The sequence below is a fragment of the Grampus griseus genome (genome assembly GCF_964374135.1).
Source record: "Grampus griseus genome assembly, chromosome: 1".
In the NCBI taxonomy this organism is placed as follows: Eukaryota; Metazoa; Chordata; class Mammalia; order Artiodactyla; family Delphinidae; genus Grampus; species Grampus griseus.
The window spans coordinates 130,659,570-130,686,850 of record NC_139017.1 but is presented as its reverse complement, the minus strand read 5'-3'; the positions used below and the strand labels follow the sequence as shown (position 1 = coordinate 130,686,850).

The window sequence follows — 27,281 nt, the reverse complement described above, 5'->3', positions numbered from 1 at the left end:
ACGGGCCTAGTTGCTACGCGGCATGTGGGATCTTCCCAGGCCAGGGCTCGAACCCATGTGCCCTGCATTAGCAGGCAGGTTCTCAACCACTGCGCCACCAGGGAAGCCCCAGGGTTTTTTGTTTTGTTTTGTTTTTTTGTTTTTTGCGGTATGCGGGCTTCCCACCTCTGCGGCCTCTCCCGCTGCGCAGCACAGGCCCCAGACGCGCAGGCCCAGCGGCCACGGCCCACGGGCCCAGCCGCTCTGCGGCACGTGGGATCCTTCCGGACCAGGGCACGAACCCGCGTCCCCTGCATCGGCAGGCGGACTCTCAACCACTGCGCCACCAGAGAGGACCGGGAAGCCCCTAGGGTTTGTTTTTTTAAGAGAAAGCCTTGGCAGTGGAAGTGCTGGAGGAGTTAGGAACATGTTTCCACTTTTTTATGTGATCAAATTACTTTTCAAATGAGACACTTTTATTTTTTAAATTTCTCTTGTGCTGAGTGTTAATAATTGAATCTGGCCAAAGAATTCAGAAATGAGGCTGCTTTTCAGGCTATAGAACTGTAACTGTAGATTGGAAAAGATTTAGACAAATTTCCAAGCCCACCCCCTCCTTCCTTCTGCAGAAAGTGAAACATTCTATCAGTGGTGTCTTACTCAATTCTCCCAGCTTCAGAGAGAGCAGATAACACTTTACTCCTGAAGTGAGTACTTTGACAGGCTGTTTTCTTGTGCTGGCGCAGACATTTAAGGGCTCCAGCCTAATCTTTGTCTTGGGAGATCAGTCTTGCATTTGAATGCTGTTTTTTTGGCTTGCTGTCATAGATGTAGGATATATTTAAATCTCAGCGGGCTTCAGAAGAGTTCCTGTAAATCATACTCCCCATTTTAATCTTTCAGGGTATGCCCTATGGAGTTAGGTTCATAGGTGAATATTTATTGCTACTCAGGAGACTTCCTGAGTAATGCATAGATTCTTTTCAGAATATAGTCTTTCAGATCATCAGGGTGTCATCTAGTGCTAAATGCTATATGTTCTTTTACAGTTTTTTCTTTGCATTAATTTTTGTGTGGGGCCCAGCAGAGTTATTCAGTGTGCACTGTGCTTTTGCATCAAGACAATTTCTCCTTACCTTTGGAGGCAGGACTGATGTTAAGAGGTTAGATGCACCCTGAAACTGGGGATCTCTAGGAAGGGAGGACGGTGGGCAGGCAGAGCATGATAACTCTGAGAGGGATCTAAGTGATCTTGTTCTGAGTATCCTTCTTTCTTCATAACGTCACTTGAGATCAAGTTTTCAGAATTCACCTTGTTTTAGTCTTTTTCTAACTCACTTCTGTCATCACCTGCTGCCTGAAGACATGGGTGTGCCCATCAGTGGCGGGCATGGAATTTCTCAGACTAATAGGAGATTTGCAGTATAGATATATTTTGGTGCTGTTCAAATATGCTCTTTTTTATTTATGACTTCGTGAGCCTGAGAGGGTTTCCCTTGTGTCTGTATTTCCTCACTTGTAAAGTAGGTAGTTCTAAGGTTCAGTTAGAGTGAATATAAAGGGCTTCGTATAATGCCTTGAACATAGTAAATGTTTAATGAAAGGCGGCTGGCAGTGATGCTGGATGACAGTGATAGGATCATGGGCCCTGAGGTGTATCTAGGGTATTCATTGTTGCTGAGTTTATTAAAACACTCAAGGAGATTGTAGAGGTTTTTTGTTTTTTTTTTTTAAAGAAATAAAATAGAATCAAGTCACAGTAAGTAAAACAAGGAAAGTGTCAGAGGCTAAAGCCTGGTGGGATGATGAACTTGAGGTGAAAGGTGAAAAAAAAATTCTAAATTGAAAAAAAAAATCATGTTGTAGGTATAATACAATGCAAATGAAAAGAAATACTTTCAGGTATTGGATACTTTGTTTTGAACAGTGGGAGGTGAAATAGGAGGCAGAGCATCATAGCTGGGGAAAGGATTAAGTGAGTTAATGTGATATTTTAAGTCCCCAGCACTGCCTGGCATTTAGTGCCTTCTAAGTAAACGGTGAGTATCTAATAGTTTTACCTTTGAGTGCTACTGCCAAAAACTATGTGTAAATTCAGAATACTGGTAGAAGACTGAGAGTAAGGGAGAGAATAAATGTGTTCATTTGAGAGAGGACTACTCTGGAATGTTTGAGTTGGGAGTAAAAAGGGGAAGTTTCCAAGGAGTTTGTGGCCTCATGTATGTGACACTTTCCTGTTTTTACCATGCTGTTGCATGCTGTTGCAGACGCCAGTCACTGCAGGTGAAGATGAATGTGAGAAATTAGGACAAGAGGCACATAGGAATATTACATTAATGCCTATGAAAATATAATTAGATATTTGATTGCTCACCCAGGCTCTACAGGTCAGAAGAGAAAAGGGAGAGACCTAAGGAAGTAACTTACCCTTTATGGCTTAAACTTCTATTTCTTTTTTTAATTTTTTATTTATTTTATTTATTTATTTTTGGCTGTGTTGGGTCTTCGCTGCTGTGCGTGGGCTTTCTCCAGTTGTGACGAGCGGGGGCCACTCTTCACTGCGGCGCACAGGCTTCTCCCTGCGGTGGCTTCTCTTGTAGCGGAGCACAGGCTCCAGGCTCAAGAGCTTCAGTAGTTGCAGCTCGTGGGCTCCAGAATGCAGGCTCAGCAGTTGTGGCACACAGGCTTAGTTGCTCCGCGGCATGTGGGATCTTCCCGGACCAGGGCTTGAACCCGTGTCCCCTGCATTGGCAGGCAGATTCCCAATCACTGCGCCACCAGGGAAGCCCTAAACTTCTATTTCTTAGCAAATGTCTTAAATGCAAGTTTACAGGACAATTTTTTAAATTTTGATAAATGTATACATTCATGTTACCAACACCCCAATCAAGATATTGAACATTTCCATCCACCCAGAAAGTTCCCTCTTGCCCCTGACTTCTAATACTGTAAATTATTTTTTCTGTTCTAGAACTCATGTAAATGTTATCATGCAGTAGGTACCTTTTTGTATATGGCTTCTTTTATTGAGCACCATGTCTGTGTCATTTTAAACTTTCATGTACAAGAATGCCTAATTTTTTATGTATGCTGGTATCAGGTAATAATTTGCTTTGTAATTTCAAAGTCATAGTGTAACATTTGTATAACTAGCCCTACTAGTTTGGAAAACACTAGTGCCTATTCTGCCTGGTTCCAAATGCTCACATTCCCTGTGGTGTGTCACAGAAAATTGCCATATAGAATCTATATTTTAAGAGGAAAAAGAAATCTTGAGATAGGTACAACCATAACCCTTCCTGCTTACATCATTTTGGGGTGCCAAGTTTGCTTGACCCTCATATGGTTTAGTGTATAGAAGTTTCACATGAAAAAAAGGTATATTCTTGCCATCATTTTGAAATTGTTAAACTGGGCATAGTTCAGAAAGCAAACCTGATGCCTTTATGGGAGGTGGAGCCACATTCGTGCTCTGGGTGGGATCACCTCTGCAGGAGAACAGTACATTTTCTCATAAAGGCAAAATGCTTGTAGGTTTTGCCTCTTTACTTTGTATTTACTTTTAAAGTTGCACTTGTTCACCTACCAGTGTTTACGAAATCCTATATTTGGGATGCTTTTTCTACAATAAAATTTTATCATTTGTGGAAAAATAAAGGAAAGGTCACCTTGGCCATCTAGATTCATCTGATTTTTGTATAATGTTGAAAATTTTATTCTCAAAGACATTGTATATTATGATGAAGTCTTACTATTAATATCCACTTGTTCATTAATGGGGCACTCCATCTTTCCTCCCAAATCTGTAATGAATTATAACTTTGGGCATTTGTTATAAAGGACTGAACTAAAAATAAAAAGCATTGTTTCTATTAGATGGTTAATTCCTTTAGGGAAAAAGTGGTTATAAAACTCTGGTTAAATGTAAAAGGCAAAAGTTCAGTTATTTTAAGATTTGAGATTCTAACTGATTGAGCTATTGACCATGTCTAATCAAAGTGCAAATTATAAAATTAGAGGTTAGAATTCTCTTGTGAAAGATTCAAGTACATTTGTGCAAATTTACACCTTAATATGTGCAGTAAAAGTATTTTACTTTCTCCGTTAAATTTCAATTTGGGTTGAAAGGTATATGCATTTATCAGTGTAAAGTGACTACATTATTTTGTATAGTTGCTTGTCTCCTGTGACTTTATTTCTAAAACTAATCACACTATGTTTTTGAAAGTTTTATTCCTCTTTAGGTATGAAGTAATGTAAACAAAATATGTGTTTATCAATTTCCTGAAAAAGGATAATATGCTTTGAAAAAGTCTCTTCTAACAGAATAAATCCTTTTGTCATACATTTTCTTAAAGAAAACTAAAATTGTCCATATTTTAGACAAAATTTTTCCCCCTTTGCTTAATATTGTATGTGAAAGCCAGCAGTTTAGGATATTTTTTATTTTAATTTTTTTAATAGAAAAGCATATAGCCCATACTAATGTTAAAGCTTGGTTTCCATTCTATTTTAGGTAATTTTAAATTTAAGAATTTAATTCTTATAATGATATTATACATGTGCCATAATAATAATACTTTTTTTTTCTTAATACCTATCATGAACTCTCTTTGTTCACAAACTGCTGACCAAATGTATGAGTTTTTTCCTCCACCCAACAACCAATTCTCTGATTCTCTGGACACTGTGTACCCTAAAATTCATTTCAATTCTGACATAACTACCTGGTAGTTAGTCTAACTACCGTAAGACTGCCCCAACCTCTGATGCCAGTCACAAATTCCAGGTTGCCAACTCTACTTCTGACCAACTGGCTATAAATTGAGGGTTCCCATAACACCTTCCTAAGGTTTGAGAATTTGCTAGGATGGCTCACAGAACTCAGGAAAGTGCTTCACTATTACTGGTTTATTACAAAGGGTGCAACTCTGGAATAGCCAAGTGGAAGAGATGCATAAGCCAGGGAAGGGGGTGTGTGGGATGCAAGAGCTTCCATGCTCTCTTGGGTTACATTACCCTCCCAGCACTTTAATGTGTCCTCCAACCTGCAGGCTCTCTCAACCCTGTTGCTTGGAGGGGCCGGGGTGGTGGTGAGGGGGTGGTTTATGGCGGCTCCATTATGCAGGCATGATTGATTACATCATTGGCCATTGGTGACTGAGCTCCATCTCTAGCCCCTTTCCCCTTCCCAGAGGTGGGGATAGGGCTGAAAGTTCTAACTCTAATCACACAGTTGCTTCTCTGGCAATCAACCCCCATCCTGAAACTGTCTGTAGTCCTACCTAGAGACACCTTATTAACATCAACTCAGGTACGGTTGAGAGGGGCTTGTTATGAATAACAAAAAATGCTCCTGTCACCCCTGTTGTTTGGAAAACTCCAAGGGTTTTAGAAGCTCTGTGGCAGGAACCAGGGACAAGGACCAAATATTTATTTCATATTATCACACCTGTCACAACTAGGGTACAGAAAAGTAGAAAATGGAGAGGAGGAAGGTTTCAGTGTTGGTTTGTTTTTAGCTTTCAATCTTACTTCAATTAATATGTACTTAAAGGAGAATATTAAAATACAACAGAGCATGAAGATATTCCTTGCATTAATGTCTATATTCCATATAAATAAGACATAACCTAAGTGCATTGTATTTTGGGATAGCAGACAAATTACATCAATACCATGGATTAAGATGCTATTAAATAAGAAATGATGAAGATTATGATAATCTTGGGGAAATTTTTGATTTAAATTCAAGTGAAAAAATTGTTAAGGAAATACATATTGGTTGAGCCTCAGTTAAATGCCAGTCATATCTCATTTAATCCTTGTTACTATTATAAGATAATCAAAATATGAAAGTTTATGCTACGATTACAATTATCCAATGAACATATATGCATACGTGCCAAGAATAATAATGTGATATGATAAAGTGAAGACTTCACTTAAATTGGTGGAATCGTGTGTGTCATTTAGCGATGGCATTTAGCTGCTTATAAACTGAATCCCCTGCCCCCATCTCCCCACACACACTTTTAGTATGGCTTAACTCAACTAGGGCTTAATTTTTTTCATGTAAAAAAGTCCTGAAGAAGCCCTGTCAGGGTCTTAGACATCTTCTTTCTGCTCTGCTGTCGTCAGTGTATTGCTTTAGCCCTCATGGTTTCTTCATGATTTTAAGGTGAATGCTTCACCACCAATAATCACCTCTGCCTTCTAGGCAAGAAGAAGGGGAAGAGCATAGAGCAAAAAGCTCCCTGTCAGCTGATTCTCCCTCCATTTAGTGAGTTTTCCTGGAAATCTCATCTGGGGACTTTTGCTTCCTTGTTGCTGACCAGAGCTATGGCACACAGTTATCATTAGCTGAAGGGAAGTCCAGAAAATTTATTTTTTTAAAGCTGGGCATAGTGCCACCTGGAATAAAGGGGGGTTATGTTGTTGGGTAAGGAAGATGGGGAGAGAAGACGTTAGATAAGTAACTGCCAAGTATCTGCCAAATTGTTTTTCCTTGAATTCTATGATGCTTTTAATCATAGAAAATAGACTGGCTAAGGCAAGAAGGCTGTCTGCAGTGGGTGAGATGTCAGTGATCCTAATGATCTCAATTCCTTAACTGATTTTTAGATTGTCCAAATTTTTTCACTTTCTCCTTTTCACACAGCCTTAAACCATTATATCCTGGAAAGTTGTAGAGTGGCAAGTAGCTGGAGTTTTATACTTTTTATAGGACTTATTTGAGAGTTCAGAGGAGAATGGAGCATTGAAACTTCATGCTGAAAGAAAGATTTGGATACTGTGGAGAGATTGTGTAGTACATCTGAACCTCATGGGGAAAATATAGTAATATGACCTGTTGTGCTTACTTCACAGGGTTTTTGTGAAAATGAAATGGAAGAGGTATTCCCTACATTTTTGTGTAGAGTAATACAACTGACAGTATCACATAAGCCATTTCATTTGGTGGTCCAAAGGCACACACCTATTTTGTGGTTCAGGTTAGACTGGAGCTTAGAAACCCTGACTCCTCTTCCAGATAATAGATGGTAGTGTCTCTACCCTATTAGATAACATTACTTTTATAACTACTCTGTAATTCAGCATTTTACAGTATCCCGCTAGGCAGTTCCATATTAACATAACTTGATGGGTGAAAGTATGGTGGTGGTAGGTGACAGAATCACGTTGTTTAAGAAATCTCTGTAAACTGAAAAGTGCTGTGTAGCTACACAAGATATTTATGGAATACAGATGACAGGGAAATTATTTAGGGTTAGAGAGACAGAAAAATCTAGAAAGAACGATCATGTTTACTGACTGTTTAATCATTTCAGCAGTTTGTGTAAGTTTATACTGGACTATTAGCTGGTCAATCACACCAAATTTTAAAAAATATATTTTATAATATTTAAATGCTGTTATAGAAACATGTGAAATCATACAAATTCAAACACAGATTTTTAGAAAATAACATCTAGAGTGTCAACAATAAAAGTGTTTATAATCAATGATTTTCTGGTGCTGGGTAGATATTTGTTAAGTTGAATGCTAAAGCAATATATCTTTGTATGGATAGTTAATTATTGATGTAAATTTTTTTTTTTGCGGTACGCGGGCCTCTCACTGCTGTGGCCTCTCCCGTTGCGGAGCACAGGCTCCGGACGTGCAGGCCCAGCAGCCATGGCTCACGGGCCCAGCTGCCCCGCGGCCTGTGGGATCTTCCCGGACCGGGGCACAAACCCGTGTCCCCTGCATCGGCAGGCGAACTCCCAACCACTGCGCCACCAGGGAAGCCCTGATGTAAATATTTTTAAAGCTTAGAAATTATGAACAATTTAACTACATATAGACTGTGTAATGTAAAACTTTTCAAGAACCTTTAATAATAAGTCTGTTGTAAGTTATATGTGTGTGTGTTTTTTCCTTTCTTTCTCCTCAGTGAATTACCTGAGAGAGAAGAAGGTGAAGGAGAAGAAACTCCAAACTTCAGCCACTGGGGACCACCAAGAATGTATGTTGATGACATTATTGGCTTTCTCAATAGGACAAAGCAATTAGTTGCTCTTTTCTTTAACTTCATAGTGTCATTCAGTCATTCTCTAATGATTGCCATAGTTCACACGTACGCTGGCCTAAATTTTAGTTTCATTTTGTCTTATCTAGAGATTTTTAGCCAGGCAAAATGACCGAAACCAATATTAGGAAAATCTTTGTCGTACTCTTTCAGAGAAACAACTTACAAATGTCCATCTGTGATGGATTAAGTATACTTTCTCACTGTATCACTAAGCAAAGCAGGTAGGCCTGCCTTGAATGCAGTAAAGAAGCTCTTTTTTTCAAACAACAATAGTTAAGGCTTCTGTCACATAGCACCCTCCTCCTCTTGTGTTAGTCCAAGTTTATGCCTCGTTTGCACTAACAGAGTGTGTTGGGCCCATGCTCCCTTGGATACTCTCATGGTTTTAGGTAGTCACCAGGGTTGCACTTTATTAAGGTTATAAAAGTCTTCCTTTAGCTGCTGTCTCTATCTTCATGCATTATTAATTCCACCATGCCACCCAAATTGTTCTTTTCTTGCACTTTTGAGTTTTGTCTTAAAAACTCTGGGGAGCTGTTTTCTGAATTACTTTTTGGAATTAATTATTGGCCATGTCTGTGCAGTTTGAACAAAATTTATAATATTTTGAGGGGCAAGTTTTATTCTATACTTTATGAAAATGATGTGGATGTAGGAAGAAGAGAAAACCTTTCCAACCTTTGGAACTATTAAATCTGTCCTCCATGTAGAGAACCACAGGTTAAAACGGGTGACTGGGAAAAGCAGTATGGGCAGTGAGCCTGTCAGTGGCAAGTTTATTTTTTTCTAAAGGTTTCTGCTTTTTGCCAAAATGATACATGTAACTTTCTTGATTTTTTTTTTTCCATCCATTAGTTATTTCCTTAATTCATTCTTTGCTAATGTTATGATATAGATGAAAGGGACTCATCACAGAAAATATATGGTGGTGGGAGATGAGAACATTAAGTCCTTGCTAAATCTCTCAATATTAAGAGTTGTATTTGTTGTTTTGGAAATCTTTTTCAGAATTTACACTTTCACATATGCCATGAATTATTGATAGAACCTTATAATTTTGGAGCTAGGTATAACTTCTATAACATTTGTGAAAATATATTTATTAGGATATGAGTCACAAGGATATGGTACACATAAAACACAGTGACAGTACAACAGATTACCTTGTTCATGAGTGAATTTTGTTTTTTTGCTTTTACAGTGTTGAGATTTTTAGAGAACCAGATGTATCTCTTGGTATTAGTATTGTTGGTGGACAAACTGTTATAAAACGCCTGAAGAATGGAGAAGAGCTTAAGGGTATATTTATCAAACAAGTTTTGGAAGACAGTCCAGCAGGAAAAACAAATGCTCTTAAAACTGGAGATAAAATACTTGAGGTAAATAGTGTTAAAATTTTGTTTTTGTTTGAAATGTACTGTAAGACAGTAAAATGATCATTTAACCGGAAGTCCTTCCTTTATGTGTTGGGGTATATGTGTGTACAATTGGTGTATTTTATTCAGATGCTTTAGTTTGCATGTTTGCACAATTTAATGGGATTCTAAAGCTGAGTTGATAGCATATAAAATGATAAAACAAAAAGCCTCAGCTGACTGAAAAAACACAATTTGACAGAATGAGGCAGATGGGGGACATCATGCTTCTCCCACAGTCTTTAACAGACTCTGAATTGTATATGTCAGTGGGATAGCCGTGCTGTCCTCCCAGAGTTGACCCTGAAAGTGGAAGACTGTATTGGGGGAGAGGTGAATCCATCCTTTATACATGGCAGGCTTTGCAGAGTGGAGTTTTAAGGGCACATCAAGACACTAAGAGGTCTAAATCTGATACATTTCTTTGCATTAGGTTTATTGGATGACATCATATTGAATATTTTAAATCCCAGAATCTGCTTGGTGATTCATGCTTTATGATGCTAAACATCAGCTGTGGTGTTTTAGCTCTGAAAGAATGAAAAGAGCTCTGGAGATCATGGGTTAAAGTCTAGATTGTCCTGTTTGTTTTTTCCTTGTTCTTGGACAAATTATGAAACCTATTTTCAGTTTCCAAATAAAATGGAAATGAGATTTCAAAATCCATAGAATCATTGTGAGGATTAAATCAAAGAATTGCATAAAACTACTCTGTGTATACAAACTTGAGGTTATATTTGTTTGTGAAATTAAAAAAAAATTTTTAAACATACTAGGGATATGGCAATGAAGCAAATGACCAAAAATCCCTTCCCTTATGGCGTTTATACGACAGCGGGGTAGATAGACAATGCACAAAATAAGTAATATATAGAATGTTAGATTGTTATAAGTAACTATGGAGAAAAATGACAGGGAGGAGGATAAGGAATGATGTGTGGTGACGGCAGTAGTTGCAATGAATAGATTTGTTATGGAAGATGATATTGGGACAAATATAAGAAATGAGAGACTGAGCAATATGGACACATGGGGGAAGAGGGCTCCAGACAGAGTGAACTGAAGTGTGAAAGCTCTGAGGTGGGAGCTTGCCTGGATGTGTTGAAGGAACAGAAAGAAATCCAGCACTGCTAATATAGGTAGAGTGAACAAGAGAGAGGGTGAAAGAGAAAAGGTCTGAGAGGTAATGGGAAGCCACATCATATAGAGATTAGAAGGTTGTCTACTCTGAACGGATGAGAGTCCATTAGAGAATTCTGAACGCGTGCATTTTTGAAAAGGATTATTCTGGCTTCTGGGGCAGGTGTGGTTTCTTTTACTTAGCATTTGCATGGTACATTGTTTTTTTTTTTCTTTCCTTCTTTTTCACCCTTATTTGTGATTTTATTTTAGTTGTATTTTAAGCAAATAATAACTGGATACTGCCTTTTAAAAATCTAAATTGATTATCTTCTTCTAATAAATAAGAATCATTTAATTTTTATTTTGATTACTGATACATTTGAAACTTAGAACAAAAGACATATTTAAAATTATATATTTTTCTTTATATTTTGAAATAGCTGTAGGTTCATAGGACGTTGCAAACAAATGTACAAGGAAGTCCCGCTTACCCTTCCCTCAGCCTCACCCAGTGTTAACATCTTATACAACTGTAGTTCAATAGCAAAATCAAAATACTGATATTGGCACAATTCATAGACCTTATTAAGATTTCACGAGTTATACATGTACCATTTGTGTGTGTGTGATTATAGCTCTACAGTTTTATCACATGTGTAGCCTTGCATAACCCACACAGCAATCGAGAAACTCAATTGAATCATCACCACAAGACTCCCTTGTCTGACCCCTTTATAGCCACTCCTCTCCCATCCCCTCCACCCCCATCCCTAGCCTCTGGCCACCACTATTCTGTTTCTCCATATTTATACTTATGTTATTTTACAAATTGTTACATAAATGGAATTATGCATTTTGTATCTTTTTTTTTGCGGTACGCGGGCCTCTCACTGTTGTGGCCTCTCCCGTTGCGGAGCACAGGCTCCGGACGCGCAGGCTCAGCGGCCATGGCTCACGAGCCCAGCTGCTCCTCGGCATGTGGGATCTTCCCGGACCGGGGCATGAACCCACATCCCCTGCATCGGCAGGCGGACTCTCAACCACTGCACCACCAGGGAAGCCCTGTATCTTTTTTGACATTGGTTTTCTTCACTCAGCGTAATTTCATTGAAGTTCATTCAATTTCTTGTGTCTATCAATAGTTCATCGCTTTTAAAAACTTTATTTATTCTTAACATCTTTATTGGAGTATAATTGCTTTAAAATGGTGTGTTAGTTTCTGCTGTATGACAAAGTGAATCAGCTATATATATACATATATCCCCATATCTCCTCCCTCTTGCGTATCCCTCCCACCATCCCTATCTCACCCCTCCAGGTGGTCACAAGCACCGAGCTGATCTCCCTGTGCTATGCGGCTGCTTCCCACTAGCTACCTATTTTGCATTTGAAAGTGTATATATGTCCCTGCCACTCTCTCATTTTGTCCCAGCTTACCGTTCCCCCTCCTTGTGTCCTGAAGTCCATTCTATATGTCCGTGTCTTTATTCCTGTCCTGCCCCTAAATTCTTCAGAACCATTGTTTGTTTTTTTAGATTCCATATATATGTGTTAGCATACAGTATTTGTTTTTCTCTTTCTGACTTACTTCACTCTGTATGACAGTCTCTAGGTCCATCCACCTCACTACAAATAACTCAATTTCGATTCTTTATGGCTGAGTAATATTCCATTGTATATATATGTGCCACATCTTCTTTATCCATTCATCTCTCGATGGACACTTAGGTTGCTTCCATGTTCTGGCTATTGTAAATAGTGTTGCAATGGACATAGTGTACATGACTCTTTTTGACGTATGGTTTACTCAGGGTATATGCCCAGTAGTGGGATTGCTGGGTCATATGGTAGTTATACTTTTTATTTTTTATTTATTTTTAAAAAATTTTTTTTGCGGTACGCGGGCCTCTCACTGTTGTGGCCTCTCCCGTTGCGGAGCACAGGCTCCGGGCGCGCAGGCTCAGTGACCATGGCTCACGGGCCTAGCCGCTCCGCGGCATGTGGGATCTTCCCAGACTGGGGCACGAACCCGTGTCCCTTGCATTGGCAGGCGGACTCTCAACCAGTGCGCCACCAGGGAAGCCCTATACTTTTTATTTTTAAATTAATTAATTTTATTTATTTTTGGCTGGGTTGGCTCTTTGTTGCTGCACGTGGGCTTTCTCTAGTTGCAGTGAGAGGGGGCTACTCTTCATTGCAGTGCGCAGGTGTCTCATTGCAGTGGCTTCTCTTGTTGCAGAGCACAGACTCTGTGGCCCACAGGCTTCAGTAGTTGTGGCACATGGGCTCAGTAGTTGTGGGTACGGGCTCTAGATCGCAGGCTCATTAGTTGTGGCACATGGGCTTAGTTGCTCCGCGGCATGTGGGATCTTCCCAGACCAGGTCTCGAACCTGTGTCTCCTGCATTGCAGGTGGATTCTTAACCACTGTGCCACCAGGGAAGCCCTATTTTTAGTTTTTTAAAGAACCTCCATACTGTTCTCCATAGTGGCTATATCAATTTACATTCCCACCAACAGTGCAAGAGGTTTCTGTTTTCTCCACACACTCTCCAGCATTTATTGTTTGTAGATTTTTTGATGATGGCCATTCTGACCAGTGTGAGGTGATACCTCATTGTAGTTTTGAATGCATTTCTCTAATGATTAGTAATGTTGAGCATCCTTTCATGTGTTTCTTTGCAATCTATATCTTCTTTGGAGAAATGTCTATTTAGGTCTTCTGCCCATTTTTGGATTGGGTTGTTTGTTTATTTGATATTGAGCTGCATGAGCTGCTTGTATATTTTGGAGACTAATCCTTTGTCAGTGGCTCCATTCGCAAATATTTTCTCTCATTCTGAGGGTTGTGTTTTGGTCTTGTTTATGGTTTCCTTTGCTGTGCAAAAGCTTTTAAGTTTCATTAGGTCCTATTTGTTTACTTTTATTTTTACTTCCACTCCTCTAGGAGGTGGGTCAAAAAGGATCTTGCTGTGATTTATGTCAGAGTGTTCTGCCTATGTTTTCCTCTAAGAGTTTTACAGTGTCTGGCCTTAGATTTAGGTCTTTAATCCATTTTGAGTTTATTTTTCTATATGGTGTTAAGGAGTGTTCTAATCTCATACTTTTACATGTACCTGTCCAGTTTTCCCAGCACCACTTATTGAAGAGGCTGTCCTTTCTCCACTGTACATTCCTGCCTCCTCTATCAAAGATAAGGTGACCATATGTGCATGGGTTTTTCTCTGGGCTCTGTATCCTGTTCCATTGATCTATATTTCTGTTTTTGTGCCAGCACAATGCTGTCTTGATTACTGTAGCTTTGTAGTGTAGTCTGAAGTCAGGAAGCCTGATTCCTCCAGCTCCATTTTTCTTTCTCAAGATTGCTTTGGCTATTCGGGGTCTTTTGTGTTTCGATACAAATTGTGAAATTTTTCGTTCTAGTTTTGGGAAAATGACATTGGTAGTTTGATAGGGATTGCATTGAATCTGTAAATTGCTTTGGGTAGTATAGTCATTTTCAGAATGTTGATTCTTCCAATCCAAGAACATGGTATATCTCTCCATCTGTCTATATCATCTTTAATTTCTTTCATCAGTGTCTTATAGTTTTCTGCATACAGGTCTTTTGTCTCCTTAGGTAGATTTATTCCTAAGTATTTTATTCTTTCTGTTGCACTAGTTAATGGGACTGTTTCCTTAGTTTCTCTTTAAGATTTTTCATCATTAGTGTATAGGAATGCGAGAGATTTCTGTGCATTAATTTTGTATCCTGCTACTTTACCAAATTCATTGATTAGCTCTAGTAGTTTTCTGGTAGAGTCTTTAGGATTCTCTATGTATAGTATCATGTCATCTGCAAACAGTGACAGTTTTACTTCTTTTCCAATTTGGATTACTTTTATTTCTTTTCTTCTCTGATTGCTGTGCTTAAAACTTCCAAATCTATTTTGCATAACAGTGGAGAGAGTGGGCAACCTTGTCTTGTTCGTGATCTTAATGGAAATGGTTTCAGTTTTTCACAATTGAGAATGATGTTGGCTGTAGGTTTCACATATATGGCCTTTATTATGTTGAGGTAAGTTCCCTCTATGCCTACTTTCTAGAGGGTTTTTTTCATAAATGGGTGTTGAATTTTGTCAAAAGCTTTTTCTGCATCTATTGAGATGATCATATGGTTTTTCTCCTTCAATTTGTTAATATGGTGTATCACATTGATTAATTTTCATATATTGAAGAATCCTTGCATTCCTGGGATAAACCTCACTTGATCATGGTGTATGATCCTTTTATTGTGCTGTTGGATTCCGTTTGCCAGTATTTTGTTGAGGATTTTTGCATCTATGTTCATCAGTGATACTGGCTTATAGTTTTCTTGTTTTGTGACGTCTTTGTCTGGTTTTGGTATCAGGGTGATGGTGGCCTCGTAGGTTGAGTTTGGGAGTTTTCCTTCCTCTGTTATATTTTGGAAGAGTTTCAGAAGGATAGGTGTTAGTTCTTCTGTAAATGTTTGATAGAATTTGCCTGTGAAGCCATCTGGTCCTGGGCTTTTGTTTGTTGGAAGATTTTTAATTCCAGTTTCAATTTCAGTGCTTGTGATTGGTCTGCTTATATTTTCTATTTCTTCCTTCCAGTCTCAGAAAGTTGTGCTTTCCTAAGAATTTGTGCATTTTTTCTTGGTTGTCCAATAAGCATATAGTTGCTTGTAGTAATTGCTCATGATCCTTTGTATTTCTGCAGTCAGTTGTTACTTCTTTTTCAGTTCTAATTCTATTTATGCGAGTCTTCTCCCTTTTTTTCTTGATGAGTCTGGCTAATGGTATTTCAATTTTGTTTATCTTCTCAAAGAACCAGCTTTTACTTTTATTGATCTTTGCTATCGTTTCCTTCATTTCTTTTTCATTTATTTCTGATCTGATTTTTATGATTTCTTTCCTTCTGCTAACTATGGGTTTTTTGTTCTCCTTTCTCAAATTGCTTTAGGTGTAAGGTTAGGTTGTTTATTTGAGATGTTTCTTGTTTCTTGAGGTTGGATTGTATTGCTGTAAACTTCCCTGTTAGAACTGCTTTTGCTGCTTCCCGTAAGTTTTGGGTCTTTGTGTTTTCATTTTCATTTGTTTCTAGGTATTTTTTGATTTCCTCTTTGATTTCTTCAATGATCCCTTGGTTATTTTGTAGTGTATTGTTTAGCCTCTATGTGTTTGTATTTTATACAGATTTTTTCCTGTAATTATATCTACTCTCATAGCGTTGTGGTCCGTAAAGATACTTGATACGATTTCAGTTTCCTTAAATTTACCAAGGCTTGATTTATGACCCAAGATATGATCTGTCCTGAAGAATGTTCCATGAGCACTTGAGAAGAAAGTGTATTCTGTTGTTTTTGGATGGAATGTCCTGTAAATATCAATTAAGTCCATCTTGTTTAATGTATCATTTAAATCTTGTGTTTCCTTATTTATTTTCATTTTGGTTGATCTGTCTATTGGTGAAAGTGGGGTGTTAAAGTCCGCTACTATGACTGTGTTACTGTTGATTTCCCCTTTTATGGCTGTTAGCATTTGCCTTATGTATTGAGGTGCTCCTATGCTGGGTGCATAAATATTTACAATTGTTATACCTTCTTCTTGGATTGATCCCTTCATCATTATGTAGTGTCCTTCTTTGTCTGTTGTAATAGTCTTTATTTTGAAGTCTATTTTGTCTGATATTTGAATTGCTGCTCCAGCTTTCTTTTGATTTTCATTTGCATGGAATATCTTTTTCCATCCCCTCACTTTCAGTCTGTATGTGTCCCTAGGTCTGAAGTGGGTCTCTTGTAGACAGCATATATATGGGTCTTGTTTTAGTATCCATTCAGCCAGTCTGTGTCATTTGGTTGGAGTATTTAATTCATTTACATTTAAGGCAGTTATCAATATGTATGTTCCTTTTACCATTTTCTTAATTGTTTTGGGTTTGTTATTGTAGATCTTTTCCTTCATTTGTGTTTCCTGCCTAGAGAAGTTCCTTTAGCATTTGTTGTAAAGCTCATTTGGTGGTGCTGGATTCTCGTAGTTTTTGCTTGTCTGTAAATGTTTTAATTTCTCTGGCAAGTCTGAATGAGATCCTTGCTGGGTCAAGTGATCTTGGTTATAGGTGTTTCCCTTTTATGACTTTAAATATGTCCTGCCACTCCCTTCTGGCTTGGAGAGTTTCTGCTGAAAGATCAGCTGTTAACATTATGGGGATTCCCTTGTGTGTTATTTGTTGCTTTTCCCTTGCTGCTTTTAATATTTTTTCTTGGTATTTAATTTTTGATAGTTTGATTAATATGTGTCTTGGCATGTTTCTCCTTGGATTTATTATGTATGGGACTCTCTGTGCTTCCTGGACTTGAGTATTTCCTTTCCCATATTAGAGTAATTTTCAACTCTAATCTCTTCATATATTTTCTCAGTCCCTTTTTTTTCTCTTCTTCTTCTGGGAGCCCTGTAATTCGAATGTTGGTGAGTTTAATGTTGTCCCAGCCGTCTCCGAGACTGTCCTCAATTCTTTTCATTCTTTTTTCTTTATTCTGCTCTGCAGTATTTATTTTCACTATTTTATCTTCCAGGTCACTTATCCATTCTTATGCCTCAGTTATTCTGCTATTGATTCCTTCCAGAGAGTTTTTAATTTCATTTTTTGTGTTGTTCATCATTGTTCGTTTGCTCTTTAGTTCTTCGAGGTCTTTGTAAACATTTCTTTTATTTTCTCCATTATGTTTCCAAGGTTTTTGATCATCTTTACTATGATTACTCTGAATGCTTTTTCAGGTCGACTGCGTCTTTCCTCTTCATTTGTTTGGTCCAGTGGGTTTTCCCCTTGCTCCTTCATCTGCTGTGTATTTCTCTGCCTTCTCATTTTTCTTAACTTACTGTGTTTGGGGTCTCCTTTTCACAGGCTGCAGGTTTGTAGTTCCCGTTGTTTTTGGTGTTCTCACAGTGGGTAAGGTTGGTTCAGTGGGTTGTGTAGGTTTCCTGGTGGAGGGTACTTGTGCCTGTGTTCTGGTGGATAAGGTTGGATCTTGTCTTTCTGGTGGGCAGGACCACGTCTGGTGGTGTGTTTTGGGGTGTCTATGACCTTAGTATGATTTTAGCTGCCTCTCTGCTAATGGGTGGGGTTGTGTTCCTGTCTTGCTAGTTGTTTGACATAGGATGTCCAGCACTGTAGCTTGCTGGTCGTTGAGTGGAGCTGGGTCTTAGCATTGAGATGGAGATCTCTGGGAGCGCGTTTGCCATTTGATATTATGTGGGGCCGGGAGGTCTGTGGTGGACCAGTGTCCTCAACTCGGCTCTCCCACCTCAGAGGCTCAGGCTTGACACCTGGCCAGAGCACCAAGACCCTGTCAGCCACATGGCTCAGAAGAAAAGGGAGAAAAAAAAGAAAGAAAGAAAAGAAAATATAGTTATTAAAATAAAAATTACTAACAATTTAAAAAATTAAAAGTAATTAAGAAAGAGAGAGAGCAACCAAACCAAGAAACAAATCTACCAATGATAACAAGCGCTAAACACTATACTAACAAAAAAAACAAAAAACCAAAAACACGTACAGACAGAACCCTAGGCAAATGGGAAAAGCAAAGCTATACAGACTAAATCACACAAAGAAGCATACACATATACACTCACAAAAAGAGAAAAAGGAAAAAGAAAAAAATATATATATATAAAAAGGAAGAGAGCAGCCCAATCAATAAAAGAAATCTACTATTGGTAATTAGCTGTAAATACTAAACCAAGATAAACGTAAAACCAGAAACAAATTAGACGCAGAAAGCAAACCCTAAGGCTACAGTTGCTCCTAACGTCCACTGCCTGAATTTTGGGATGATTCGTTGTCTATTCAGGTATTCCAGAGATATAGGGTACATCACGTTTATTGTGGAGATTTAATCTGCTGCTCCTGAGGCTGCTGGGAGAGATTTCCCTTACCCTTCTTTGTTTGCATAGCTCCTGGGGTTCAGCTTTGGATTTGACCCCGCCTCTGTGTGTAGGTCGCCTGAGGGCATCTGTTCCCCGCCCAGACAGGACAGGGTTAAAGTAGCAGTTGATTGGGGAACTCTGGCTCACTCAGTCGGGGGGACGGAGGGGTACAGAATGCGGGGTGAGCCTGCCGTGGCAGAGGCCGATGTGATGTTGCAACAGCCTGTGGCGTTCCATATGTTCTCCCGTGGAAGTTGTCCCTGGATCTCAGGACCCTGGCAGTGGTGGGCGGCACAGGCTCCCAGGAGGGGAGGTGTGGATAGTGACCTGTGCTTGCACACAGGATTCTTTCTGGCTGCAGGAGCAGCTTTAGCGTCTCATGCCTATCTCTGGGGTCCACGCTGATAGCCACAGCTCATGCCCGTCTCTGGAGCTCATTTAGGCGGTGCTCTGAATCCCGTCTCCTTGTGCACCCCGAAAAAAATTGCCTCTTGCCTCTTAGGCAGTTCCAGACTTTTTCCCGGACTCCCTCCCGTCTAGCTGTGGCGCACTAGCCCCCTTCAGGCCGTGTTCACTCAGCCAACCCCAGTCCTCTCCCTGGGATCCGACCTCCGAAACCCGAGCCTCAGCTCCCAGCCCCCGCCCGCCCCGGCGGCTGAGCAGACAAGCCTCTCGGGCTGGTGAGTGCCGGTCAGCACCGATCCTCTGTACGGGAATCTCTCCGCTTTGCGCTCTGCACCCCTGTTCCTGCGCTCTCCTCCTTGGCTCTGAAGCTTCCCCTCTGCCCAGCCCCCATCTCCACCGGTGAAGGAGCTTCCCAGTGTGTGGAAACTTTTCCTCCTTCACAGCTCCCTCCCACTGGTGCAGGTCTCGTCCCTATTCTTTTGTCTCTGTTTATTCTTTTTTCTTTTGCCCTACCCAGGTACGTGGGGAGTTTCTTGCCTTTTGGGAAGTCTGAGGTTTTCTGCCAGTGTTCAGTAGGTGTTCTGTAAGGGTTGTTTCACATGTAGATGTAGTTTTGATATATTTGTGGGGAGGAAGGTGATCTCCGCCTCTTACTCCTCTCCCAACTTGAAGGCGCCTCCTCGTTCATCCCTTTTTATGGATGAGTAGTAGTATTCCATGGTATGGAGGTACCACCGTTTAACCATTCACCCATTGAAAGACACTTTGGTAGTTTCCAGTTCTTGGCTATTATGAATAAAGATCCTATAAACATTTGTATACAAGTTCCTGAGTGAAAATAAGTCTTTGTGTCTCTGGGATAGATGCCCAAGAGTGTAATTGCTGGGTTGTATGTTAAGTTCATTTTTAGTTTTAAGAAACTGTCAAACTATTTTCCAGAATGGCTGTACTAGTTTGTATTTCCACCAGCAATGTATGAGTGATTCAGTTTCTCTGCATCCTCATCAACATTTGGTGTTGTCACTGTTTTTCATTTTAGCCATTCTTGATAGGTATATAGTGATATCATTGTTGTTTTAATTTGCGGTTCCCTAATGGCTAATGAGAAAGAACTTTTCATGTACTTGATTGCCATCCAATACCCTCTTTGGTGAAATGTTTGTTTGTGTTTTTGCCTGTTTTCTAATTGGATTGTTTACTTTTTAAATCTTTTTGAATTTTGTTTCTTTTTCTCATCTTTCTCTGTGCTCAGTTGAATATAAAGTATTCTCTCATTTAATCATCATCACTCATACACATACTAATAAGAGTCCACTGTTTTATCTCATATTTAATAATTTATATTTCTTCAAATTCACAACAGCCCTGAAATGTTACACTCTGATACATATTTTGTGAAGCATAATGAGTCATTTGTTTACTTTTTTCTATGAAAAGCATTACTTGTTTGTTTTGTTAGTGAAGTTTAATAATCATTTCTCTTTGTCTTGAAACAATTGCATGAAAGGTTTAGGTCCGTATAAAGAAGAGTTTTTTAAACTAGGAAGTTAGAATTTAATGTAATTTTTAGAAATGGGTCTTCATCTGTGTGAATGAACATACTCTTAAGTTATAATTTTAAAGCGGAGAAAAACTAAGATTATTTTTGTGTTGTAATATGACAGAATACTGTTTTTTTCCTACCTACCCGACTTCGGTGATTCGCATTTAGCAATGTGGAAATCTCTGTTAGGGAAACAAAAACTGATTATTACTAGAGGAGGAAGTAGTTCTCATATAGCCTCTACTTCTCTTACTGTGGAATATTTTGGGGATCAGGTTATTTGAAAGAAGCTTCATCAAACTGTTGTGACAGCTTTTATGTGTCACTTTAATTTTTGTCTGTATTTTTTTCATTTACTATTATTTGTATCCTTCCTCAACTCATATGGGAAAAGAGCTTTCACAGAGCATTAAAATCTTCATTGATACCTATTAGAATAAAAAGCCAAAGTTCTTGCCATGGCCTTTTGGATTTTGCAGGTGGCTTCGGCTGCCTCCCTGGCCTCACCTCTTTCCGCTCTCTCCTCTTTCTCTGTACTTTAGACTCAACCTGGCTTTAAACCCCTCTAACACACTGGGCTCGTATCTCCTACCTTAGGACCCTCGCTTCTGTCTCTCGGCTTCTGGCATGCTCACTTTCTTCCTCACTCTGCTCAAATTCAGTGACTTATCATCCTATCACTCCCTTGCATATACTTCCAACTCCTTTGATCCTCTTTCCTTTCACTGAACTTGCCTGGGAGAACCAACCACATCCTAGTTAAGTGCAACTTTTTGCTTATTTCAGATCTCTAGCACGGCTGGAGAAAATAACCACCCATGCTATCTGGTCTCATTTTAAATTCATGACCACCCCCTCAAGTGGGTCTTTAATTCTGCCCTGTAGCCCTGTAATATTTCCCGAGTTGTTCCATTCTTCTACTTTCAGAGGTAACTACTTCAAACCTCCTATACCTCCTGCCACAGTCTTAATCTCTAAGTTCCTTGTTTCTTATTTCATTGAGAAAATAGAAGCAGTCAAAAGAGAGTTTCCCCTTGCTCCCACTGCATACCAAAGCTTTTTTCTGACTGTATTTGGCACAGCAAATGAACTATTTATGTTTCTTCTATCCAGAGCCAGTCTAACTTGTACAGTGGAAGTCATTCCCTCTTCACTGTCCAAGGATTTGCTTCCACGGTCATCACTCCTCTCTACCCTTCATTTTTCCTCCCCACTGCATCATTATTACTGTAATCTATCCCATCTTAAAAACAAAAACCAAACTTGATCCCACATCCCTCTTCACTTACATTCCTATTTCTTTGATCCCCTTAAGGCAAAACAATATTCACCAATTGTCGCTATCAACTGACTGTAAACCACCTCAACTTTTACCAAGGCTTCCTTACATTATCAGTTTCAAAAGTTGGTTCTTGTAAATATGTTTGATAAATACGGAATGCTCTTTGAGATTATGGGCATGTTCACAAGTTATGTTTCCCAGATTTATATAATAAGGAGATGTTTACACTTGCCCCAGTTTTTAAAATTAATTTTTATTGGAGTATAGTTGCTTTACAATGTTGGTTAGTTTCTTGCTGTACAGCAAAGTGAATCAGTTATATGTATACATATATCCCCTCTTTTTTAGATTTCCTTCCCATTTAGATCACCACAGAGCATTGAGTAGAGTTCCCTGTGCTATACAGTAGGTTCTCATTAGTTATCTATTTTATGCATAGTAGTGTATATATGTCAGTCCCAATATCCCAATTCATCCAACCCGCCTCCCTTCCCCCCTTGGTAACTGTAAATTTGTTCTCTACATCTGTGACTCGATTTCTGCTTTGCAAATAAGTTCATCTCTACCATTTTTCTAGATTCCACATACTCAAATTTGTTGAACACAGAACTCTTTTAGAAAGAACCTATGGGTGTTTTCATACTTCTTTTTTGATATAATTTGAGAAATGTTCAGCTTCTCAACTGTGATAATGGGCAATTTGTTAAAATGTCATCTCAGTTTACTTGAGAGGTGAGTCCAGAGAGATCCCCACCCCCTGCCCTCACTCAGAATTGTGTACTGTGATAGTGGCAGAGGTGACATTACAAGTTCAGAAGCTTTTTAAGGTTCTGTTACTGACTGAGCTACCTATTTTGGATAATTATATTTAATCAGGGCCATTGTTATTAAGATATCTACCTTATTTACTTTTCTTGAAGGTGAAACATTAATATCCTTAAACATGATCTCCTAAAACAGCAAAGCTTGTTTGGGTCAATCTTATTTTTTTCTGGCTTTGGTATAATTCATTCGACTCTGGCTCTTCTTGTAACTAGATAATACGCATGAACTTTGAATTAACCTATCCACAAGATCTGCTGCCCTTCTAATTGAAATAAATTGCTTCTGTGCTTTTAGGTGTCTGGAGTAGATTTGCAGAATGCCTCTCACAGAGAAGCGGTTGAGGCCATTAAGAATGCAGGAAACCCTGTGGTGTTTGTTGTTCAGAGCTTGTCATCCACTCCAAGAGTAAGCTACTTAAAAAATATTCTCTATATCTGTGGACCAAGGTTTTGCCTCGAAGTATTTTTCAATATATTTTTACTGTTATTCTACTATTACGTAAAGGAAGCATTAACTTCATTAAAATTTAGTTATTAACCTCAATTTTCCCTTTTTTCCTCTGATTTTGATTTCCTGGTCAAATTTGAGTTACTCCAGTGTGCAGTGGAGTCTAACAGACCCATTTTTGATTCCTTGATTGCCTGTTTACCATTTTTGCTAATTTGGAGGCAAGTTACCTAACCTTTCTGAACCAGTTACTTTGTTTATAAAATACTTTGAATACAGAGTAGGTCAGGGTTAAAAACATTCTAGAGGGAGCACCAAATGGTATTTTTACAGGTATGTAAAAATTCAGACGTGTTGCATTGTTGTATGTTCTGTCAAAGATTCTGAATTCGCAAAGAGCAGTATTTAATCATAGAATTTTTTTTCTATAATAAATTACTTATTTGGTATGGAATTAGAACTCTGATACACAGATGTTAGTGGCAGGATGTGTATTTTATATTGCAATATGCAGCCCCGTAAGCCCTGTACCTGGAAGCAATGTTTATTTTTCTTTATTTTGTAATGGAAGACAGCTGTTCAAAACATAGACACTTATGAACAGTAGAAAAACTGCATATTTTTTAAAAATTTGCTTTTCAACTCGCTAATGCAGTGCCTTTCAACCTTTTTTTATGTCAGGGAATACAGAAAATAATATTTGTATGGCAAACTGTGTAAACAGATATCTGGCTGTCCCAAGGGCGAAGGCATCAACATGCTATTTCAGCACGCTTGTAGCCTGCCTGCACACAGTGGGTTGCAGCTTCACCCCACCTGGGCAGCTCTGCTGTGGTGCACTGCACTGCAGCACAGTCCCTTCTAGTCTTAGTGCTCCATTTATACCATCAAGACTAATTGAGAGAGGTAAACTGAATAAGGTCTTCACATTTTTATACAACTTGAAATTCTAGATTTCTTGGAATCCACCGTTTAACTCTTATAATATTGAGAAAGTCATTGAGGCCATCACTTGTATTTCTGGAAACTGCATTCTGTAGGAAAATTGGCCAGATTATTCCCTGCCAAATGACACTTCCAAAGAAATAGTTTTGAGCGAGAATGAACCAATCAGATTATACATTTATGTGGCCACTTGCAAATGCCCCTCTGAAAAATATTCAAAGCATTTTAATAGGTTATAAAGTCAGCCAAAATGGCCAAGATTTTAATCCAGCCTTTGTTGGTGAGCTGAGGTTGAAATTTTCATTTGGAGGACATAAACAGTACAATTTCTTTCAACTGTTCAAAAAAGGGAAAATGTCTTCAGTATCGCCCGATGTTCAAGTTACTTAACCCTCAGGCAGCATCACAGACTGTTACATTGTGCATTGGGTTCATCAAGCATTGAACTATCTGTGATTCTAGCCAAGGGATGGAGATGATACTAATGTCCATGATTTGTTCCTTTTTTTTTTTTTTTTAAGAACAAAGTGATTCCAGTTGAATAAGGAAATGAAAGGAATCAAATTTCAAATCTTTGCCAAATGGTGCTCTCTTCGGCTTACTTATTCTTGCAAGTTATATTGGTCATCACAGGAATAGAAAATATAGCCAAATTCTTAATTATTCTTGATCAATTTACATTAAACTTTGAGACTTTCTTCAAAACCCCCAAATAAGTCATTTCCATCAAGGCTCTGTGTCTAAACATGCCTTGGTTACATGGAAATTCTCATCAACACCATGAATTGAGCAGTGGTGTTTATATTTGTACCTTTTTTTTGAGTTGTATTTTATTTTTTTATATTTGTGCTTTTAGCAGGTGGTTTAGGAGGATCAACAACACATTACTTTTTTAAGCTTTTCCTCCTGAATTTCTCAACTATTTTTTCAGCCTGCTAGAAAGAAATGTGTGTATCTGCTTAGATTTACTTGGTAAATGCTTATTTGAGAGCAAAATTCATGATTTATACTGTACACCTCTATAGAAAGTTTTTATGCCAAGGTAACTTTTTCCAGTTAAAATTGCATTTCACAGTAGCATTAGGGTTTTTTTTTTATATATTAAAAAACAAACCCTTTTGAAATTGGCATCATGCCTTCAGTTCATTAAATTTATTATCATGTGTCGTTTTATTTTTTCCTGTATTCCATTTGTATTTCCCTAATGTCATTGTTTCATAATGGCACCTAAATTTTTTGGACACGTGTACATTTTGTGTATTAGTCGTATAGAAATATATTTTTTACTTTCATAAGAAACATGTGCTGTCCTACTTTTCTTAAAGATATAGTCTTTTTGGTGGGCCTTTTGTCTTCCAAATTTTGCTAATGGTATGCATACAGAAAGATATTTCTCTGCTCTTTGAAAAGCAAACATTGCAAACTTTGTGAATGGCAGCTAACATTTTGTCCCATCACGAAGCTTCTGCCATTCAGTTTCAGCTGTTTTTTTCAGAGGAGAAAGTAGGTCCAGTGTAGGCAGATATTATAACTTTCTAGAGAGACAAAGTATTTGTTTTAAAATTCTATTTATTTATTTATCTATGGCTGCGTTGGGTCTTCGTTGCTGCGTGTGGGCTTGCTCTAGTTGCTGTGAGCGGGGGCTACTCTTTGTTGCGGTGCATGGGCTTCTCATCGCAGTGGCTTCTCTTGTTGCAGAGCACAGGCTCTAGGCGCGTGGGCTTCAGTAGTTGTGGCACGCGGGCTCAGTAGTTGTGGCTCGTGGCCTCTAGAGTGCAGGCTCAGTAGTTGTGGTGCACGGGCTTAGTTGCTCCACAGCACGTGGGATCTTCCCGGACCAGGGCTCGAACCCATGTACCCTGCATTGGCAGGCGGATTCTTAACCACTGCGCCACAAGGGAAGCTCCTGTTTTAAAATTCTTTAGGACAAGAAACATATACCTGTAGACCCACTAGTTTTTGAACTCTGACTTAGGTTGTTGTATATATTAAGCAGAGAACTTCCCTGATGGTCCAGTGGCTAAGACTCCACACTCCCAGTGCAGGGGGCCCAGGTTCGATCCCTGGTCGGGAAACTAGATCTGTCTTGCTGCAACTAAAGGAGTCCGCATGCCACAACTGATCCCGCATGCTGCATAGAACATCCTGTGTGCCGCAACTAAGACCTGGCGCAGCCAAATAAATATTAAAAATAAATAAATAGAGAAATAAATATTAAGTACAGTGTCTATTTACATAGGAAGCACCAAAAACATGTTGCTTTATCACTACTGTTGGTTTTTACTTAAGTGAAACATTTCTGAGACTTTATTTATTCCAAAATTAATTTCCTTAGACTCTAAGTTAAAAGTAAAGAAGAATTAATCTTAAATTGCCTTTATTTTTTTATTTTTTTAAAGATTTTTTTTGATGTGGACCATATTTAAAGTCTTTATTGAATTTGTTACAATATTGCTTCTGTTTTTTGTTTTGATTTTTTGGCCATGAAGCATGTTGGATCTTAGCTCCCTGACCAGGGATTGAACCCGCACCCCCTGCATTGGAAGGTGAAGTCTTAACCACTGGACTGCCAGGGAAGTCCCTTAAATTGCCTTTAGAGAGAAGTGTTTTTTTTTTTGGTTTTGTTTTCTAAATTATCCCTAGGCAGGAAGTTCCTTTAATTTTCTGAGAAAGAATATTTATTTTTCCTTTTAATTTGCATGTCTGTCATCAGATTTCATGCCAACATTATTTGTGTTAACTATTTAAGGATCCTTTTAAAAAAATCACTAACAGTTTTGTATTTTCCTAAGATGTTTTATAGATACTTTTACAAAAAGAAATGAGTCAAAAAGTAATCTATGATGTTGGCACCATTAAGAATTAAAATTATTTCTATGAAATTGAACTGTTTGACTCATTTATAAACATTTATTCAACACTACTATGTATTAGGCTTTTTCTGAGCAACAGGGTTATAGTGATAAATAACACTAAATTCCAGCTCTCATTGACCTTTTATCCAGGAGTGTAAATAGCTTTGTAATTTATTTATATGCTAGCAGTGATAGTGAAATATTTATTGAATGTGCACAGTGTGCTAGATATCATACTTGAACTGGGGTACAGTGATGAATAAGGTAGATCTATGAAATAAATGTTGGATTCAGCGTTCTAGGAATTAACTTTGCTTACCCTTAAAAGTGTATTTCGCAAAATGAGATGTTTGGATGACAGTAAGTATTGTGACCTTCTTAGTCTTCATCTTCACTTTCTGGATCTACACAAGCCTGTGAATTTATTGCCCCTGGATTCTACACACACACACACACACACGC

At 38.6% G+C, this 27,281-nt stretch overlaps 1 protein-coding gene across 9 annotated transcripts in view; it reads left to right on the top strand.

Moving 5' to 3' along the window:
* PATJ (PATJ crumbs cell polarity complex component) overlaps positions 1-27,281 on the top strand; it is a 357,190-nt gene that overhangs the window by 127,591 nt on the left and 202,318 nt on the right. For all 9 annotated transcript variants that reach the window (XM_082652883.1, XM_082652885.1, XM_082652881.1 and 6 more), the window contains 3 exons: positions 7,916-7,987; positions 9,255-9,432; positions 22,867-22,977. In XM_082652883.1, the coding sequence (XP_082509009.1) occupies positions 7,916-7,987; positions 9,255-9,432; positions 22,867-22,977 (361 nt within the window). The remainder of the gene's footprint in view (positions 1-7,915; positions 7,988-9,254; positions 9,433-22,866; positions 22,978-27,281) is intronic.